Source organism: Heterodontus francisci, chromosome 18, assembly GCF_036365525.1.
Source record: "Heterodontus francisci isolate sHetFra1 chromosome 18, sHetFra1.hap1, whole genome shotgun sequence".
NCBI classification, from domain to species: Eukaryota; Metazoa; Chordata; class Chondrichthyes; order Heterodontiformes; family Heterodontidae; genus Heterodontus; species Heterodontus francisci.
The window spans coordinates 22,596,889-22,619,132 of record NC_090388.1 but is presented as its reverse complement, the minus strand read 5'-3'; the positions used below and the strand labels follow the sequence as shown (position 1 = coordinate 22,619,132).

Here is a 22,244-nt window from a genome sequence, read left to right as displayed (position 1 = left end):
CGAGTCTGTGCCGACCATCAACCACCCATTTTGTACTAATCCTACACTAATTCCATATTCCTACCACATCCCCACCTGTCCCTATATTTCCCTACCACCTACCTATACTAGGGGCAATTTATAATGGCCAATTAACCGATCAACCTGCAAGTCTTTGGCATGTGGGAGGAAACCGGAGCACCCGGAGGAAACCCACGCAGACAAAGGGAGAACTTACAAACTCCACACAGGCAGTACCCGGAATTGAACCCGGGTCGCTGGAGCTGTGAGGCTGCGGTGCTAACCACTGCGCCACTGTGCCGCCCTAAGGATTCGAAGGATTCTTTATTGCAAAGTAAGAGATTTACAAGAGAACTCTGCAATACATGGGCTGACTGTAGAATAACACTACGCCAACTGCTATATCACATGTTGGTTGATATCACTTCCTCTGATGATGCATATGACATTCAAGCACTTGAAGTGCAAGATATCACAACATTCCCCTTTCCTTAAGTGGAAGTGTTGGAAATTATAGTCTATGTACATCAGGGGTCCCCGAAGTATGGCCCGCGGGCCAAATGCGGCCCAATTAACTTTTCTGACTCACCCCCCCAAACAAATGCCCCTCCTCCCCACAGGCCCCTCCCTCCCTCCCTCCCCCCCCCCCCCCCACAAGCCACTCCCTCCCTCCCCCCCCACCCCACCACCCGCAGCCGCTCACTCCAGACCTCGCTGCTCCCTCCCACTCCCCTGGCTGATTGTTCCCCACTCGTGCCACCCTGCTCTCCGGTCGATCAGCCGCCAGGGGAGTGGAGGGGAGCAGCGAAGTCTGGAGCGAGCGGCTGAAGGGAGGTAGCACGAGGCCTGGAGCAAGGGGGGAGAGCTCCAGCCTCAAAGTCTTCCATTCAGCTGCTTCCTCCAGTCAAGTTGGGGGGTTGGATAATACTAGTTAAGACTTGTTTTGTAATAAACTGTTAATGTTATTGTTCAGTAAAGAAACCTAGTTAGTGTGTTCTATTCTAGGGGGAAAATAGTGTATCCAGTTGACTTTCAGCAAATGGGAAAACTTTGAAGAATATGTTGTGACCTGTGGAGAAGTGGGATTGAATTAGCAGAGCACTCCTCCCACCTCAGTCTAACAATCTTGGCTTACTGACAAACCAAACGGTAAGCGCAAAAAATAATATCTTCCTAATATCTGAAAGTTGTTAGCTCGTGAACCTTCAGAAAGATGGCCCGATCAGTATCTGTGTTTTGCATCCAACTTCAAGAAAAATTTGGCTCTCGGATTTGGCAAACTTTGGATTTAACTCTTCCAAAGTAGAGATTTTACGAGGACATCTTTTTAATGCTCAGTTTAACCTTCCAGGCTCTAGACATACTCTGTGCTGTCTTTTTTGACCACAGCTGTTATAGAGCTGCACCAATCCATGTGTTGCTGAACATACTGAATAATTCCTTGCTGTTCCATAGCATTCAGCTCAGCTTGTCCTTGACAAGGACACTGCATTTCCTTGGTGGATCTATGGAAGGAACTGCATCATTTCTCAAATGAAAAACAGCGTTTCCTTTGAAGCTGCCCACGGTATCAAATCTGTCTGAGCACCTATGTTGCAAATCCTGAATGGACTCAATGGGGTCACATGCATCTTGATTGTGTATCCTTGGAACACTGCTGATCTTGTGGATTGTCACAATCTGGAGATTGCCACATGCTGGTAGTCCTGCTTCTGCTGGACCATTGGCATCAACAACATAGAAGGCAACCATGCAGAATTTCCATAACTGCACCCCAACATTAGTGCTCCCACGCAGTTGATTGCTGAACCATTGTATGCAGTGAATCTGGCTCTTGTAGGTTGTATCATGGCTTCCCATCTTGCCAGGTACATATACTTTAGTGTTCTCAGGAGCAGAACTTTTGCACTTGCCCCTGTATCGATCTTTAATTGTAGCTTGCGCTTGCCACTGTTTTCTGGACATATATCGACTGTAGCGAATGTTTCCTGCTATGCAACTGCATATGTTACCATTGTTACGAACAGGTGAGAAAGGTGTCTAGGGGTTTCTGTCAGCCTTCACCTGGTCTTATTGTAACAGGATTTATGTTTTGTACACACTGTCTTTTGAGCTCCCCTTTGGTGAATCCTTGTTCACCGCCTTCCAATTATAAGGCAAAGAAATGAGCACAAATAGGCTATCTTAGGTTTAAAGAAGAAAAGTGAAATTTATTAAAACTTAAACTCTAATTTGGTTAACACTTACAGATACATGCCGCGCTACACGATTGCATGCATACACAATGCGCACATGCAAATAGAAACAGAAAAGAGAAGAAAAAGAGAGAGATTTGAGACAATCTCTGAATAGGGTTTGTTACTGTGCTTCGAGCTCGCTGTAGAATCCTTGCTTGTAGGTGGTCTTGCTTTTCGTTGGGGCCCAGTATTCTTCTTAAACCTTATTCACTGTAGGAGACCTTTCTCTCTTGGGGTTCATGTGTCTTCAATGTGTCTTCAGTTCAGTGAGAAGGAGATGAGAGGAGACATGTTCTCAGTCCAGGAGCAAAGAACTTTCTGCCAGTTTATGACTCTGTGGCAAGTTCAGATTCAAAAAACTCCAACAGCCAGTTAGTCATGTGACTAAACTGGTCTGACCATGTCTGTTTGTGTATTCGGCCATCTTAGCAGTTAACCTGGAATGCTAGCTTCTCCACCTTCAATGTCTCGCAATCAAAAGTTCATTGTGGATTAAATTGGAGCAGAGAATGGCCCCTTTGTCCTTTCCAAGTACTGTCTGTTACTATACAAATGTCTTTCCAGTCAAGGGTCTGTTTTTTTTTAAAACTAGTTCTTTCTTTGCTCCAGTAACAGTTTAAAAATCAATGTTCATGTGGTGAAATTAATGTCTCATTCTTGGCAGGTGGGGGCTTGCATGGCACCATGCGGAAGGCTTGTTCACCTTAGTGCCTTCTTTGTCATAAGGGTCCTTGTCCAGCTCATGGACAGGCTTGCATTTAACTGGCATTTGGTGAATTCATTCCTTTTTTCCCCACTAAGCGGTGTCTATTTCTTCTTGAACTGTGTCTTACTGTGGTCTCTGGCTACTTCTCCATTGTCAGACCTTCTGCACAGTCTTGCCTAATGCACCTTTCTATCACACACTTTACAGGCAATCCCTGAAAGCAGAACAATTTCTTGGCCAGTACAGCAGACCGCACTTGCCACACACCTTGCCCTGTGTCTTGGTTACCTCCCCTATTGTTGCTGCTCCAAGCGCTCATATGCACTGTCTGCTTGAAGCTATAGCTTCGTACTTCTTTCCTTCACTCAGGAGACTTTCCTGTATCGTATTCTGGTGTAATATCCTTTCTCTTTGTCCAGCTGGTCTTTTTGAAATGCTTCTATTGGGGTAGATCCAATTACTAACTCCATTATGTATTCAGATAATTCTTCACCCGAAAAATCACAGACTTTTCCTTTCTCACAGCATCTGCTGACAAATTGATCGATGGACTCGTTGGACTGCTGTCTGTATGCCATCAGTTTCAGACAACAGATCCTAAAATTAACCTTGACCTTCGGCAGGTCGTCTAATGTAGTCCAAAGCTTCACCGGGTCCTTCTGGTCCACTTCAGACTGTCCTGAGCAGTTGATGCGATGGAGCCCTTCATTGCCAATTGCATTTTTATCTTCATTGCTTGCTTGTCAAGCTCTGTGACAGCAAGATCCAAAAAGCACAACTCCATGCACTGCTTGAAGAGTTGGAACTCGTGGAGGTGATCTTGAACTTTCAAGTTCATCGACAGGTACTGGTGGTCATGGTGTCAAATTTCTTGTCTGCAAGAAATCTTTGCAGAAGCATCCCCTTTTAATGGCTTCCTTTTATTTTTAAAACTATTCCTGAAGGAAAAAATATTCCAGGTCTGCTGTGCCTGCAGTGCAGGCTTTCATCCTGTGATCAAGGAGACTCCGTCCATGAAGCTCTTCTGGCGGGAAAGCCTCAATGTGTAATGGCGGTGTCATACCACAGCCCCGACTTGAACTGACTGTTCACTTTTCATGAGCCTGATTACTGCCTTTTCTGTCAACCACCATCCAGTACTCTCTCCCTGAGCGCCGATTCCTGCAGATGGTCATCAAATCTAAAAGTGCAATACCACATCCTCTTCCGGCAATGTGCAGTGTTGACCGAACCTTATAGGATGATCACGGGAGGAATCGCCGTTCCCAATGTCTTGCTCGAGATCGCTGCCCCACATGAACACCGTTACTGGCTTGCTGAGCCTCTCTGCACTATTGCTGCTCCGACGTGTTCCGCTACAACCATATTGTGCTCTTCAAAAATACACTGCTGCCACCATATTATGTTATTGCTTTCTCAGCAACAAGATATCAAACAATCAGGCTAAATGGTAAGTTGAATGAGGGGTTCTTTATTGCAAAGCAATAGATTTACAAGACAGCTCTGTAATGCACATGCTGACTGAAGACGAACACTACTCCAACTGCTATATCACGTGTTGGTTGACATCACTTCCTGTGATGATGCATACTACACTCAAGCAGTTAAAGTGATATCACAAAATTGTCCTTTTCCCTTTCAAAATGATGAGGTGGGGGAAGTGTAAATCAGGAGGGAGCCAGAGATCAGGGCTCAGAGTTGGGGTATCCAAATGGTGGCAGGGGGAAGAGAGAGGCTGCAATGGGCAGAAGAGAGGCCAAAAGTCTCCTTGATGTGCATGGGGGATGCACTCCTCCTCCTCCTGGCTCAAAAGGAATGCTGCAAAAGGCACTTACGTGGTTGAGCTAGCAGTTCCTGCCTCCCTCCCCAGATTTCGCAAGCTGTGGGAAATCTGGACAGCAAGTGTTAAATTTAAATCAGACTCCCAACTGCAATGTGGAAACCTCATCTTCAACTCTGGCCTCTTTTGTATGCCCACTCCCTTCACTCCAACACTAGTGACCACGCCTCTGCCATCTAGCCCCAAAGCTCTAATTCCCTCCCAAGATTCTCTGCGTCCCTCTACTCCTGTAAGTCTCTTTTTAAACCCAGATTCTTGTCTAAACTTTAGTCATCCTGGATAACTTCCTTCACTTGGCATCCATTTCTGTCCAGTTATGGTTCTCTGAAAAGGCTTGGAGCACTTTTTGACATTAAAGACCTCATATAAATGCATGCTATTTTTGTTACTGTTATTTTAAAAAATGCCAACATGTATTGAGGGAGAAGAAAAAGAGTTCCCATATTAACGAATGCGGGTGGTAGGCAAGAAAAAAAGGCACCAATATGAATTGAGAAAGTAAGGGGTGGGAAGTTGAATGCGAAGGAGGAAGGGAGTGGGATAGTAAATGAGAAATTAGGATGCACCTGCATGAACTTGGGAATGAAGAGGAGTGAAAAGTGCTTCTATGTCACTGTGACAATCCGATAAACAATTTATTAGATATAACAAGGGTGCAAATGCATATCCACAATTTCTCTTGAAGACAGGAAGCTTTTTCTACAATCTTCTGCTACTTAAGCAAAGAATGTTGAGTATACATGTAGCTGAAGCTATAAAAAGCCTGTGCCCCACTGCACTCTCAGTATAATTACATATCATAGGTCTATATGCAGTGCGATTTTTAAAAATAACCATTCTCGAACATTCATTGCCCATCCCTCGTTGCCCTGAGAATGCTGGACAATGAGCCAATTGACGAGCTTCCGAGTGGGCAGTTAAGAATCAATCACATTAGTGTGGGATGGAGTTACATATAGATCAGACCAGGTACAGATTTTTTTTAGATTTAGAGATACAGCACTGAAACAGGCCCTTCGGCCCACCGAGTCTGTGCCGACCATTAAACACCCTTTTTATACTAATCCTACACTAATCCCATATTCCTACCACATCCTCACCTGTCCCTATACTCCCCTACCACCTACCTATACTAGGGGCAATTTACAATGGCCAATTTACCTATCAACCTGCAAGTCTTTGTCTGCGGGAGGAAACCGGAGCACCCGGCGGAAACCCACGCGGTCACAGGTAGAACTTGCAAACTCCGCACAGGCAGTACCCAGAACTGAACCCGGGTCGCTGGAGCTGTGAGGCTGCGGTGCTAACCACTGCACCGCCCTAGTTTTCAACGTGTCTACATCCACAATTCTACTGTTTTTGAAAGTACCAATACCAATGTCACCACCACAGCCAAATTTAAAATTTCACTTACACGTTTTGGGACCATGGCAATGTGCAGCAAAGTACATAATCTGCCTTTGATTACAAACTATCACAGCAAACCCTCAAATGGCAATAATGCTTCCTTAATAGCCATTAAAACAAGGTTTAATTACAATTACTGTTTTCAAAATCATCACTTACCATCTTGCTGTTTAACCAGACCCTGCTGAATATATCGAATATAAGTGAAGAAGTTGCATACAGACATAATCTAGAGAGCAAGACAGAAAAACACAAAATTTTCGTTTGTACCAGACTATAATGATTTATCAGTTTATAATATTTTCTGAAGTACAATAATGCTTTAAAAAAAATAGAAGATGCATCATTCCTTACCCTGTATCTACAAAATGGTGAAACATAGTAGTAGCTACTGGAATCTCCCAACTTAATTCGATGTTTGCAAGTTTTAGTTTGACCACTCAGGGCACACTTTCTGTAAAAACAGATAAGATAAAATAAGAAAGTTGATGAGGCAAACTTGTATTAAATTATGCAATCATGATCAAAAGCTAAATAAGTGATCAAATATTTACTCCAGTGAAATTATGGCACAGGACACAATATGCTAAACAAAATTATGAGAATGGATAAACATATGATGAATATATATAAATATTATACCAGAACTGAAAACTTAGGAGGATCTCTCACCTTCCATTTTCCCTACCAATCCAACAGTGAGGAAAGCTTGCTTTGAAAGAGCGAAAAAGTGATTCAAGGCACTTATTAACCAAAATGTTTAAGCATTAGGATTTTGGGATATATGAATTTGGTAGCATTTTCCACTGTATCCTGACACCAAATGGCAAATCCTTCATTTGTTTATTTTATTCATTTTCGGAAAACGGGCGTCACTGGAAAGGCCAGCATTTATTGTCCTAGTTGTCCTTGAGAAGGCGGTGGTGAGTCTTCTTGCTCCACTGCAGTCCATGTGGTGAAGATACTCCCAACCATGCTGCTAGGTAGAGTGTTCCAAGATTGTGACCCAGTGACGATAAAGAAATTAGTGGGTGGCACAGTGGCGCAGTGGTTAGCACCGCAGCCTCACAGCTCCAGGGACCCGGGTTCGATTCCTGGTACTGCCTGTGTGGAGTTTGCAAGTTCTCCCTGTGTCTGCGTGGGTTTCCTCCGGGTGCTCCGGTTTCCTCCCACAAGCCAAAAGACTTGCAGGTTGATAGGTAAATTGGCCATTATAAATTGTCACTAGTATAGGTAGGTGGTAGGGAAATATAGGAACAGGTGGGGATGTTTGGTAGGAATGTCGGATTAGTGTAGGATTAGTATAAATGGGTGGCTGATGTTCGGCACAGACTCGGTGGGCCGAAGGGCCTGTTTCAGTGCTGTATCTCTAATCTAATCTAATCTAAATGGTGATATATGTCCAAGTCTGGATGGTGTGAGATTTTGGAAAGGAACCTGAAGATGATGGTGTTCCCATACACCTGCTGTTTGTGTCCTTCTAGATGGATTCATTTACCATGAACAGTTTTCTAATCACCAAGCTTTCTGTAATGGGGTTAACACTCCCTTGTGTCCTCTGCCCTTCCTTTTCAATCACCTGCGGGAAAAAATGGAGGATATTCCACCCGAGGTAAAAAAAAGAGGTATGCCCCTGCAAAGGAGACGCCCAGGAGTGGGAGGGGAAGAGTCTTTCACATGAATAATAGCACAGTATAGCTTTTTTTTTTAATAAATCATCCTTGGGATGCGGGTGGCACTGTCAAGTCCAGCATTTATTGCCCATTACCTTGAGAAAGTTATTGTGGGCTGCTTTCTTGAACCACTGAGCGGTTTGATACAACTAAATGGCATTCTAGACCACTTCAGAGGGGAGTTAAAAGTCAACCACACTGGTGTGGAAATAGAGTCACATACAGGCCAGACCAGTTAAGGATGGCAGGTTTCAATCCTTAAAGATTAACAAACCAGTTGTTTTTGGTTTTTTTTAATGACAATCCAATAGCTTCACAGTCACTTTTTACTGACTCCAGGTTTTAATTTCCATATTTTTTTTAATTCAAATTCTCAAACCATCACAGTGCCAGTTTAAATTCTCTGCGTCAGTAGTCCAAGACTCTGGACTGCTAGTCCAATAACATAACCACTACACTTCATAGGGCCTCACACTATGAGATCTATATTGACGATGGACCCTCGCAGAAGTACAAGAACTCTGGGCTCAACATGTGCACTGTTGGACCGACTCCAAGGTTGGGTAAGAGAAACCTGCTGGGTGGTCACTGAGTAATTCAAATACACAGTGTGGGTGCTTGCAGCAGGGGGAATATTGTCATATATCCCTGTTGCATTAATGTGGGGGTATTATAGGATGTTGTCATATCCCTACTGCATTAATGTGGGGGTATTGTAGGGTGCTGTCATATATTCTTTACCTCTAATACACTGAGGCACAGTGTGGCTTTCGTGCAGAGAGATCGACTATTGACATGCTGTTCTCCCTTCGTCAGATACAGGAGAAATGCCGTGAACAACAGATGCCCCTCTACATTGCTTTCATTGATCTCACCAAAGCCTTTGACCTCGTCAGCAGACGTGGTCTCTTCAGACTACTAGAAAAGATCGGATGTCCACCAAAGCTACTAAGTATCATCACCTCATTCCATGACAATATGAAAGGCACAATTCAACATGGTGGCTCCTCATCAGAGCCCTTTCCTATCCTGAGTGGTGTGAAACAGGGCTGTGTTCTCGCACCCACACTTTTTGGGATTTTCTTCTCCCTGCTGCTTTCACATGCGTTCAAATCCTCTGAAGAAGGAATTTTCCTCCACACAAGATCAGGGGGCAGGTTGTTCAACCTTGCCCGTCTAAGAGCGAAGACCAAAGTACGGAAAGTCCTCATCAGAGAACTCCTCTTTGCTGACGATGCTGCTTTAACATCTCACACTGAAGAATGCCTGCAGAGTCTCATCGACAGGTTTGCGTCTGCCTGCAATGAATTTGGCCTAACCATCAGCCTCAAGAAAACGAACATCATGGGGCAGGATGTCAGAAATGCTCCATCCATCAATATTGGCGACCACGCTCTGGAAGTGGTTCAAGAGTTCACCTACCTAGGCTCAACTATCACCAGTAACCTGTCTCTAGATGCAGAAATCAACAAGCGCATGGGTAAGGCTTCCACTGCTATGTCCAGACTGGCCAAGAGAGTGTGGGAAAATGGCGCACTGACACGGAACACAAAAGTCCGAGTGTATCAGGCCTGTGTCCTCAGTACCTTGCTCTACGGCAGCGAGGCCTGGACAACGTATGCCAGCCAAGAGCGACGTCTCAATTCATTCCATCTTCGCTGCCTTCGGAGAATACTTGGCATCAGGTGGCAGGACTATATCTCCAACACAGAAGTCCTTGAAGCGGCCAACACCCCCAGCTTATACACACTACTGAGTCAGCGGCGCTTGAGATGGCTTGGCCATGTGAGCCGCATGGAAGATGGCAGGATCCCCAAAGACACATTGTACAGCGAGCTCGCCACTGGTATCAGACCCACCGGCCGTCCATGTCTCCGTTATAAAGACGTCTGCAAACGCGACATGAAATCGTGTGACATTGATCACAAGTCGTGGGAGTCAGTTGCCAGCATTCGCCAGAGCTGGCGGGCAGCCATAAAGACAGGGCTAAATTGTGGCGAGTCGAAGAGACTTAGTAGTTGGCAGGAAAAAAGACAGAGGCGAAAGGGGAGAGCCAACTGTGCAACAGCCCCAACAAACAAATTTCTCTGCAGCACCTGTGGAAGAGCCTGTCACTCCAGAATTGGCCTTTATAGCCACTCCAGGCGCTGCTTCACAAACCACTGACCACCTCCAGGCGCGTATCCATTGTCTCTCGAGATAAGGAGGCCCAAAAGAATACACTGAAAAATTCTGTTTAATACTCTCTTAAATCAGTGAGATAAAACACAACACCTTGCACGCAGTGCATCTGAAATATTGATAACAATACTCATACTAGGCAATCTTTCAGGAAACAAAGGCCAGAAAATAGACAATAAAGAAGTTTGGCAGTGCTTAATGGTATATACTTCAATGAAAGAGGCTAGTGAACTGACAGCACAGATTGACAGGTGGGAGTAAGAGATTATAGCTATTACTGAGACATGGCTGAAAGAAGGGCAGGAATGGCAGCTCAGCATTCTTGGTCCCAGGGTTTTCAGACAAGATACAGAAGGATAAGAAAAAGGAGAGAGGGGTGGTCTCAATATTGGTTCAAGAAACAATCACAGCTGTGAGGAGGGATGATATGCTAGAAGGAGCATCAAATAAGGCTATTTGTACTGAACTGAAGAACAATAAAGGAGTAATGACACTGCTGGGAGTATACTATAGACCCCCAGTCAGAGGGAGATAGAAAAGCAAATATGTAGACAAATCGCTGAGAAGTGCAGAAACAATAGGGCAGTGATAGCAGGAGATTTCAACTAGGATAAAACCAGTATAAAAAGTGCAGAAGGAGCAGAATTCTTAAAATACATTCAAGAGAACTTTCTTTTAGGCAGTAGGTTGCAAGCCCAACAAGAGTGTGGGCAGTTCTGGACTTAGTTAAAGGGAATGATTCTGGGCATTTGGAAAGGCTATCAGTGGGAGAGCATGTTAGTGCCATTGATCTTAATCCAGTTAGATTTAGAGTAGTTATGGAAAAAGATAGAGATAGACCAGGAATAAAAGTTCTAAACTGGGGAAAGGCCAATATTATTAAGCCAAGATGTGGTTTGGCAAAAGTGAACTGGCAACAGCTATTTGAAGGTAAATCTTGAGCAGTGGGAGGCATTCAAGGAGGAGATACAAAAGGGTTCAGAACAAATACGTTTCCACAAAGAAAAAGGGTGGGACTCAAACCTAAACCTTCCTCCCCAGATATCAAAGATCATAGAGTAGGATAAAGTTTTCTTCAAAAAAAAAGCTTCATGTTGGCTACCGCGAGCTTAATACTGCAGAAAGTCAAAAGGAATATTGAAAGCGTAGCAGTGAAATTACCATGGGACAGGACGTCAGAAATGCCCCATCTATCAATATCGGCGACCACACTCTGGAAGTGGTTCAAGAGTTCACCTACCTAGGCTCAACTATCGCCAGTAACCTGTCTCTCGATGCAGAATTAAACAAGCGAATGGGAAAGGCTTCCTCTGCTATGTCCAGACTGGCCAAGAGAGTGTGAGAAAATGGCGCACTGACACAGAACACTTAAGTCCAAGTGTATCAAGCCTGTGTCCTCAGTACCTTGCTCTACGGCAGCGAGGCCTGGACAACGTATGTCAGCCAAGAGCGACGTCTCAATTCATTCCATCTTCACTGCCTCCGGAGAATCCTTGGCATCAGGTGGCAGGACCGTATCTCCAACACAGAAGTCCTCGAGGCGGCCAACATCCCCAGCATATACACCCTACTAAGCCAGCTGCGCCCGAGATGGCTTGGCCATGTGAGCCGCATGGAAAATGGCAGGATCCCCAAGGACACATTGTACAGTGAGCTCGTCACTGGTACCAGACCCACCGGCCGTCCATGGCTCCGCTTTAAAGACGTCTGCAAACACGACATGAAGTCCTGTGACATTGATCACAAGTCATGGGAGCCAGTTGCCAGCGATCGCCAGAGCTGGCAGGCAACCATAAAGGCAGAGCTAAAGCATGGCGAGTCGAAGAGATTTAGCAGTTGGCAGGAAAAAAGACAGAAGCGCAAGGAGAGAGCCAACTGTGTAACAGCCCCGACAACCAATTTTATCTACAGCACCTGTGGAAGAGTCTGTCACGCTAGAATTGGCCTTTATAGCCACTCCAGGCGCTGGTGCACAAACCGCTGACCACCTCCAGGCGCTTACTCATTGTCTCTCGAGACAAGGAGGCCAAAGAAGAAGAAGCAGTGAAATTAAAAAGAAAATTAGGAAAACAAAGAGGGCATGAAAAAATATTGGCAAGTAAAATAAAGACAGACCCGAAGATGTTTTATAAATACATAAAAAGTAAGACTATAACTAAGGAAAGAGTACGGCCAATTAGAGACCAAGAACGGAACCCGTGTACGGAAGACGACGACACGGACATTGGTCTTAATGAGTGCTTTGCATCTGCCTTTACAAAAGAGTGGGACAATGCAGACATTGTAGTAAAGGAAGAGGAGCATGAAGTATTGGATGGTATAAACATAGAAAGGAACTAAGGGACTTAGCATCTTTGAAAGTGGATAAATCACCAGGCCTGGGTGAAATGTATTCCAGGTTGCAAAGGAAAACAAGGGAAAAAATAAGAGAGGCTCTGGCCACCATTTTCCAATCCTGTCTGGCTACACTCATGTTGCTGGACGATGGCTAACATTGTACCGTTGTTTAAAAAGGGAGAAAGGGATAGCCCAAGTAATTACAGGCCAGTCAGTCTAACCTTGGTGGTGGGAAAATTATTGGAAAACTTTCTGAGAGACAGTAGAGATCATTATTTGGAAAGGCACAGATTAAGACAGTCAGCACAGATTTGTTAAGGGAAGGTCGCATCCAACTGGATTGAATTTTTTGAGTAGGTAAAAAGGAGGGCTGATGAGGGTAGCACATTTGATTTAATCTATATAGATTTAAGGTCCTCAGTACCTTACCCTACAGCAGCGAGGCCTGGACAATGTATGTCAGCCAAGAGCGACGTCTCAACTCATTCCATCTTCGCTGCCTCCGGAGTATCCTTGGCATCAGGTGGCAGGACCGTATCTCCAACGCAGAAGTCCTCAAGGTGGCCAACATCCCCAGCATATGCACCCTACTGAGCCAGTGGCGCTTGAGATGGCTTGGCCATGTGAGCCGCATGGAAGATGGCAGGATTCCCAAGGACTCATTGTACAGCGAGCTCGTCACTGGTATCAGACCCACCGGCCGTCCATGTCTCCGCTTTAAAGACGCTTGCAAGCGCGATATGAAGTCCTGTGACATTGATCACAAGTCGCGGGAATCAGTTGCCAGTGATTGCCAGAGCTGGCAGATAGCTATAAAGGCGGGGCTAAAGAGTGGCGAGTCGAAGAGACTTAGCAGTTGGCAGGAAAAAGACAGAAGCGCAAGGAGAGAGCCAACTGTGTAACAGCCTCGACAGCCAATTTTATCTGCAGCGCCTGTGAAAGAGTCTGTTACTTTAGAATTGGCCTTTAAAGCCACTCCAGGCACTGCTTCACAAACCACTGACCACCTCTAGGCGCTTACCCATTGTCTCTCGAGACAAGGAGGCCAAAGAAGGAAAAAAGATATGGATTTTAGCAAGGCTTTTGATGAGGTCCCAATTGGCAGACTGGTCACGAAAAGCCGATGGGATCCAAGGCAAAGTGGCAAGCTGGATCCAAAATTGGCTCAGAGGCAGGAAGCAAAACGTAATGGTTGATGGCTGTTTTTGAGACTGGAAGGCTGTTTCCAATGGGGTTCTGCAGGGCTCAGTACTAGGCCCCATACCTTTTGTGGTTATATATAAATGATTTAGACTTAAATTTAGGGGTCATGATTAAGAAGTGTGCAGATGAATAGCTCCATGGAGAGCAGACATGGACTTGAAGGACCGAATGGCTTTCTAATTACTCTACAACGCTATGACTCATATGACTGAACCCATTCTAATGATGCTTTTCTAATCTTTTGTCAAAATGGGTCACCATTGCTCATTTTTCCTTTGCCAAGTTTCTCCAGGAAACTTTGTTTCTGAAATATGACAGAATTTTTAATTGCATGCATCCCATGTAATTTGCCCCGTGCCAGAGTTATAGCAGTTAGTTTTTCAGGATAGCAGAGTAAAGGATCTTTGTAGCATAACAGCATAAGGAAAGACATTTTGAGGAATCTTCTGCCCTGCTTATCCAGTGACACCACTTCCCAAAGCAAATAACTGATTTTTATGCTAATTGAGTAGCTCATTAGTTTGTTATAATATTCATATGCATAGCATAAATCAAAAATTTGTGTCAATATATTACAAACGTAACAGCATTTAAATGTAACAAACCTGAAGCATAAGTGCCTGAATCTGATACTCAATTTCAGGCTACTAATGTCTTGATCTTTTAAAGGACCGCTGCATTTTTGTAAGGGAAGAGTTTGTATTCAAAATGAAACTTGTCTGGTGTGTTTCTTTTATGTTACATAGCTGATAATTTTAAGTTAGTGAACTGGGAAAATGACTCAAGAATGTTGCCTCTTGTAAAATTAATTGCCAAATAGTCTGTATCCATGTGCATTTTAATATGTTTTATCAATACAAATAGGCATTTCATGGAAATATTCTGATATAGAAAGAACTTCTAACATGTCCTTGGGACATCTCATAATGCTTCGCCTTCAGTTAATTGCTTTTTGAAGTGAAATCACTGGGTAAGCAGAACAGAAGGTCCTTAAAATACCATCCCTTATGTTGTTATGTCACAAAGATCATTTACTTCACTATCCCTATAATCTAACTGCTATAGCTCTGCATGGAAAAAATTACGGGAGAAACAAGAATCTTCCACAACTGAAATCAGTTACGATACAAAATGAACTTAAGGAAATGTAAAGTACAATTTCAACTTAGTACTTATTGGAATTGCGAACTATGTGGCATGGAAGAGTTTAGATTCAAGCTATAATATGATTTTGATAATGGTCAGTTTCAAGATTTCAAAAGGTCCAGCATCTTGTGTTTAAAAAAAAGCTTTGACAAAAAAAGACCAGAACTACTGGAACAAAAGTTAATGAGTAAGCCAGTGGCTAGCTACCCCATTTCAGAGGGCAGGTAAGAATCAATCAGATTTGTGCCAGACTGGGTAAGGATGACAGATTTCATTCCCTGAAGGGCATTACTGAGCCAGTTAGGATTTTTGCAATCTGACAGCTTCATGGTCACTTTTACTGATGTCTATGTTTTATTTCCAGATTACACGATGAGATATGAACTCCCATCTCTGGATCACTAACCCAACAATGTAACTACGATGCTACCTTACCCTTTGTACAGAATAAACTTCAGGAAAATCTCTTTATCAAACAGGCAGCATAAAGGGCATGAATTTCTCAAAGGGACAATGCATCCGAACTGACCATTCTTCGTGTGAGCCCAATACGTGGTAGCAACTTTTGCAACATAGAAACATAGAAAATAGTAGGCCATTCGGCCCTTCGAGCCTGCTCCGCCATTCATTATGATCATGGCTGATCATCCAGCTCAGTCCTGTTCCAGCTTTCGCCCCATTCCCTTTGATCCCTTTACAATGTTTTGGCCTCAGCTGCTTTCTGTGGTAGCGAATTCCACAGGCTCACCACTCTCTGGGTGAAGAAATTTCTTTCTCAGTCCTGACAAGTTTACCCCGTATCCTTAGACTATGACCCCTGGTTCTGGACTCCCCCACCATTGGGAACATCCTTTCTGCATCTACCCTGTCAAGTCCTGTTAGAATTTTATAGGTTTCTATGAGATCCCCTCTCACTCTTCTTAACTCCAGCGAATATACTCCTAACCGACTCAATCTCTCCTCATATGTCATTCCTGCCATCCCAGGATTCAGTCTGGTAAACCTTCGCTGCACTCTCGATAGCAAGAACATCCTTCCTCACATAAGACCAAAACTGCACACAATATTCCAGGTGTGGCCTCACCAAGGCCCTATATAATTGCAGCAAGACATCCCTGCTCCTGTACTCGAATCTTCTCGCTATGAAGGCCAACATACCATTTGCCTTTTTTACCGCCTGTTGCACCTGCATGCTTACCTTCAGCGACTGGTGTACGAGAACACCCAGGTTTCGCTGCATATTCCCCTCTCTCAGTTTATAGCCAGATAATAATCTGCCTTCCTGTTTTTGCTACCAAAGTGGATAACCTCACATATATCCACATTATACTGCATCTGCCATGCATTAGCCCACTCACTCAACTTGTCCAAATCACCCTGAAGCCTCTCTGCATCCTCCCACCCAGTTCTGGAGATATTACATTTAGTTCCCTCATCTAAATCTTTAATGTATATTGTGAATAGCTGGGGTCCTAGTACCAATCCCTGCGGTACCCCACTAGACATTGCCTGCCATTCGGAAAAAGACCCATTTATCCCTACTCTTTGTTTCCTGTCTGCCAACCAATTTTCTATCCATCACAATACACTCCCCCCAATCCCATGCGCTTTAATTTTACATGCTAATCTCTTATGTGGGGCTTCATCGAAAGCCTTCTGAAAGTCCAAATAAACCACATCCACTGGCTCCCCATCAACTCTACTAGTTACATCCTCAAAGAATTCTAGTAGATTTGTTTAGCATGATTTCCCTTTCGTAAATCCATGCTGATTCTGTCTGATTCTACCACTGTTCTCCAAGCGCTCTGCTATAAAATCTTTGATAATGGACTCTAGAACTTTCCCCACTACTGACGTCAGGCTGACTGGTCTATTATTCCCTGCTTTCTCTTTACCTCCCTTTTTAAATAGTGGGGTTGCATTAGCTACCCTCCAATCTGTAGGAACTGTTCCAGAGTCTATAGAATCTTGCAAGATGACCACCAAAGCATCCACTATTTCTAGGGCCACTTCCTTAAGTACACTGGGATGCATACCATCAGACCCTAGGGATTTATCGGCCTTCAATCCCATCAATTTCCGCAACACCATTTCTCTACCAATACTGATTTCTTTCAGTTCCTCGCTCACTAAGCCCTGTGTTCCCCAACATTTCTGGTATGATATTTGTGTCCTCCTTTGTGAAGACAGAACCAAAGTATGCATTTAGTTGGTCAGCCATTTCTTTATTCCCCATAATAAATTCCCCTGTTTCTGACTGTAAGGGACCTACATATGTCTTCACCAATCTTTTTCTCTTCACATACCTACAGAAACTTTTAGAGTCAGTTTTTAAGTTCTCCCCAAGCTTGCTCTCATACTCTATCTTCCCCTTCTTAATCAATCCCTTTGTCCTCCTTTGCTGAATTCTAAACTGCTCCCAATCCTCAGGTCTGTTGTTTTTCCTGGCAAATTTATATGCCTCTTCCTTGGATCTAATGCTATCTCTAATTTCCCTTGTAAGCCATGGTTTGGCTACCTTTCCCGTTTTACTTTTGCGCCAGACAGGGATAAACAATTGTTGCAGTTCATCCATGCGCTCGTCAAATATTTGCCATTGCCAATCCACCGTCATCCCTTTACGTAGTTTCCCAATCCATCATGGCCAACTCGCGCCTCATACCTTCGTAGTTTCCTTTACTAAGATTCAGGACCCTTGTCTCAGAATCAACTACGTCACTCTCCATCTTGATGAAGAATTCTATCATATTATGGTCGCTCATCCCCAAGGGGTCTCGCACCACTAGATTGCCAATTATTCCTCTCTCATTACACGATACCCAGTCTAGGATGGCCTGTTCTCTAGTTGGTTCCTCAACATATTGGTCCAGAAAACCATGCTGTATACACTCCAAGAATTCCTCCTCTACGGTATTGTGACCAGAACAGAGTCTGTGCTATCCTCACCCGCACACACTTTCCAACAGGAGGAACTGGACATCAATCAGAAGTGTGAACTCTGGCTAATTACTTCTTGAATGAGTAGAACTGATCCCATATCCATCTGGCATCAGCTAACTGAGCTCAAATTGTCATTAGCTTCTATTTTACTAATAAAGTTTTGGACACTATGTACAATTATCACAAATTACTCAAGTTATATTACCTATTGATAAGGAATAACATGATCAGTACTCAATAATAAACTAGTGAATGTAGGATAAAATCAGTGAACCCGGTTCAACATTCCTTGGTGAGGATGTTCTTTACAAAATTGTGTTTTAAACTACAACTTTAAATATTAAAGTACCATTTGACTATGAATTCTCAACTTCCAGCCCTGTTAATCTAGATGTCCAGCAGCTTCATTAGGAAGCCTTGTATATTACCTGAAAATAATTGTCCATCATATATCAAAATTTTCTGTGCTAACGAATTATTTGCTCGTGAAACAAACCCTAGAGAGGTAGTAAGATTGATTTTGGTGTTCTAGAGAATCAGTTATCTTGAGAAGGATTCAATATCAATTACACCACTGTACATGAGAAGTGCAAAAATAACTTACATTACAATTTCAGCTCTCCGTCCACTATATAGAGAAGTGAGGAAAAAACAAGATGCAAAACAACAGGAAGAAAAGCAGCTTCAGCAACACATAAAATAAAAAGCAAGAATAAAGATGAGAATTTTTGTATTACATACAAAAGAAATTCTATAAGCTTTTTTTAAAAAAACTACTGCCATTACAAAGTAGGCAGATTTAGTTAACTCATTGTTAGTAGTAACAGGATTTCAAAAATTGATCAATGTTAATTTACCTATTATAAAAGCAGTCCTTGCCATTCTTTTAAACAATGGGAAGTGCTGGAAATACTCAGCAGGTCTGGCAGCATCTGTGGAGTGAGAAACAGAGTTAACGTTTTAGGTCTGCGACCCTTCCGGGGTGGTGGTTGGGGGGGTTCTCTCCACAGATGCTGCCAGACTGCTGAGTATTTCCAGCACTTTCTGTTCTCATTTCAGAGTTCCAGCAGCTGCAGTATTTTGCTCATTCTTTTAAAGAAGTTTGATCCCTATAAATAGGAATTATCATCATTGTAGAGAGAATAAAATGCCAGCAAACCTTTAGAAACTTGGGTCTTGATTGGCTAAATGACCTTCTGTAACTAATTATTCCATGATTCTATGTCATTGTTGCTCTTACCCATTTTGTTCCACAGTATGGGTTAGACCTTACCCAGAAGAGCAATGAACCTCAAGCAACAGAAATTAAATACAGCAGTAAACAAAGCACTTCCTTCAATCATGCCAATAGGTCAGAAAGTGAAATGCAGAGTAGACCATAGGAAGCTTTCTATGCAGAAGCTAAACTTCTTCAAATAATGAGTCCATACCTATAGTGGTAATATGACATGCTCTCTCTTTTACCAGCATCCACATAGAAAAAGGGATCATTATTTTAATGTATGCAATCAGGCAGTGGAGTTCTAAAGAGCTACATTGTCAGACCAGTTTGGAGCTGAGCAATGTCAGTGTACTTATGGTAAGTCTAAACTTAAGACATTAATAAAGTGCCCGTCATGGCCAAGTGGCAACACTCACCTCAGTCAGAAGGTTTTGAATGCAAGCCCCACTCTAGAGACTTGAGCACAAAATCTAGACTGACATTTCAGTGTTGGACTGAGGGAATGATGCACTGTTGCAGGTGCCGTCTTTCAGATGAGACATTAAACCAAGGCCCTGTTTGCCCTCTTGGGTTGACAAAAAATTCCATGGCATCATTTTGAAGAGGAGCAATGGAGCTCTCTCTGGTATCCTGGCTAATATTCATCCCTCAACCAACATCACTAGCAGATTATCTGGTCATTATCGTATAGTTGTTTGTGGGACTTGCTCCTTGCAAGTTGGCTGCCATGTTTCCTAGATCACAATAGTGACTACACTTCAAAAGTATTTCAATGACTGTAAAGCACTTTAGGATGCCTGAGTTTGTGAAAGGCACAATATAAATGAAAGTTTTTTTTTTCTTTGAAAAGTTCATCAAAGGTAAGCACACTATTCCATAGTGTCTCCAGAAAAAGCCACATGTTGGTTTATGACATGGCAACTGCATGAATAAAGGGAGTTCTAATTTTCCTCAGTGGACCCAGCAAGGAATAACATAAGGGGATACACTCAGCTACACAATATGTAAACTGGCTAGTAATGTGTTGGGAGGTATGTCATATCATCTGTAGTTCCTTTGGAAGCACTTGGGGACATAAAGATTCAAGCAAAAGCTAGCTTAACCGCCCAAGACAGAGCAGTCCTTGTCCTTCAAGTGTTTTTTTCCAGTTTTGTTACACAACTGAGCAGTTCGGTCACGTCCTTCCTGGGAAAGGTAGTCTTTGCATGCACATTACTCAGACGTATGGCTTTTGTACATGGTGGCTATTCAAGGAGACTCCCATTCAATTGACTAATAATCCTGCCCTATCCCAGCATCTATCTGCATAATGAGGCAGAATAGCAAGGAGAGTGTTTGCCCTAGAGGTTTACATTGTGGACCCTATTCTCAGGCTATCCATTCATCAGACTGATGTGTTCGGCTCTTGAAAGGACTCACGAGCAGCAGCTCATACAAAGTGTCTCGTCAGGCTCATTCCAAGTGGGTATCCTGTCCTACCAGCTTGGGTTAGTAAAACTGACCATTATAAAGGTGATTGAAGTGACAGCACAATTATCATGTTGGCACTTGGTGCACTATTTATTTATTGCGACTGCATTTACATGGACTGTCAAGTCAAAGCAGGATGGGGAGTGGGTGGGGGAGTTACAGAGGCTCCACTTATTGTTATCTGTAGTATATTTGAACATTCTACATCTGAAACTTTACCCCAGATGGCTTTGAAGGTCTTGCCACCTACTATGCCATCTAAGAGATGGCATCTAGGTTCCTTAAAAGGAACTGTCCATGGGTTGCCTTCAGCCAAGACAACGGCTTAGTGGATTCAACATATCTTCAAAAAGCAGCAAAATGTAGTACGTCTTGCAGCTCAAACAACAAATTATGCAAGGTGATCCGTCACCTGATGCCAGGAGGGACAATGTTGGATAGGACCAGCAACCAGACAGTTTGGTAGTCTCATTATCTCTATTATCAACATGGTTTAATTCAATTGAGCATTTATAACCCTGTGTAAAAGAGTTGAGCAACACCAGGGTGCAATATTCTGCTACAGAATAATACAAGTTAAGCCTAGAATCTGTGTCTCCCCAATGTTTTTCTTGTTTTTATTCTTTAGTAAGGTCTTGGTATGGTGTTACTTGCTCGTGTAACACTTAAGATATACAGGCACAGGCTAGCTTGTGTCCAGTTAGGTGTTCAGGTATTTATTGGTCTTTGCGCAATCAAGATGGAAACAAGAAACTTAAAAAAAAACTTGTTTCTTATGTACTTTAAAAATCACTAATGCCCTGAAACACAGGAACTACTGTACTCCACATGGCAGTTATCACCATCTTTAATGATCCACATAACCCTCAATCCCATTCCTAACCAGATAATCATCAACCTCATTTTCAAAGACTTTGGCTAAATTTTGTGATAAGGATAATGGTGAGGCAAAGGGTGCTCACTGATACAATAGAGTAAATCTGACAGCAACATCTGGTGTTCTTGCCAATAGACTCGGCACTGAATGCAACAGCATGAACTTGAGGGGCTTTCCCACTAGCTCTGTAATAAAGGCAGCAGAAAAAGTTAGCTCTCATTTATTCAGAAGGAAGTGGTTTTTAATAGCATAAGTGATAATTATTGCCAAACAACCTCCCTGGCCCTGAAAAATAGTTTTACAAATATGGAGTCTCTTTCCCTCAGAAGATAGTGTTTGAGAGGTTTTTAAAAAAAACTTAAATTTGACGTCACTTTTATACGAACATACGAATTAGGAGCAGGAGTAGGCCATTTGGCCCTTCGAGCCTGCTCCGCCATTCAATAAGTTTATGGCTGAACTGATTACTTCACATTTCCACCTAACTCCAATAACCTTTCACCCCTCTTTGTTGATCCCATCTGTCTTTCCCAATCTTTATTTTGCTTGCTGTACATGATTTTAATCTAATTTATATTTCCTGGTTTAGACTTACCATGGCTCAGTGAGGATTCTTCAATCTGATCAGTGAAGCACTTCAACCAGTTTCTTGCCCTGCTCAGAGGGCACGCAATGGATCCGATGCCGGATCAGAGCAAGTCTGCACTCTAAAACCCGTAAAAAACTTGGTAGGCAACAGACAGCAAAGTGAATAGCAAGCACCATTCCTTCACTGCTGACTGCAAATTTCAGGCCATTATAGTATCTAACTTGATTGGAACTCTTAACTCAACTGACTTAATTGTGAGTGCAGCTTTTTGGTGAGAAATAACCAAATGGAATGGGAACCCTCGATCCAAATCTATGTTGTTGCACTGCTTTACTTTCTAATCTGACAACTTGATGTAGGCCATTAATTCCATTTTTTTTTTAAAGCAATGTCAAGGACACATTGGTATCCTTAAC

At 43.1% G+C, this 22,244-nt stretch overlaps 1 protein-coding gene across 5 annotated transcripts in view; it reads right to left on the bottom strand.

Annotated features, from left to right (window-relative positions):
- Positions 1-22,244, bottom strand: part of rab3ip (RAB3A interacting protein (rabin3)) — a 91,107-nt gene that overhangs the window by 6,559 nt on the left and 62,304 nt on the right. For all 5 annotated transcript variants that reach the window (XM_068050407.1, XM_068050405.1, XM_068050408.1 and 2 more), the window contains 2 exons: positions 6,545-6,644; positions 6,350-6,419 (listed from right to left, as the gene is read on the bottom strand). In XM_068050407.1, coding sequence (XP_067906508.1) covers positions 6,350-6,419; positions 6,545-6,644 — 170 coding nt within the window. The remainder of the gene's footprint in view (positions 1-6,349; positions 6,420-6,544; positions 6,645-22,244) is intronic.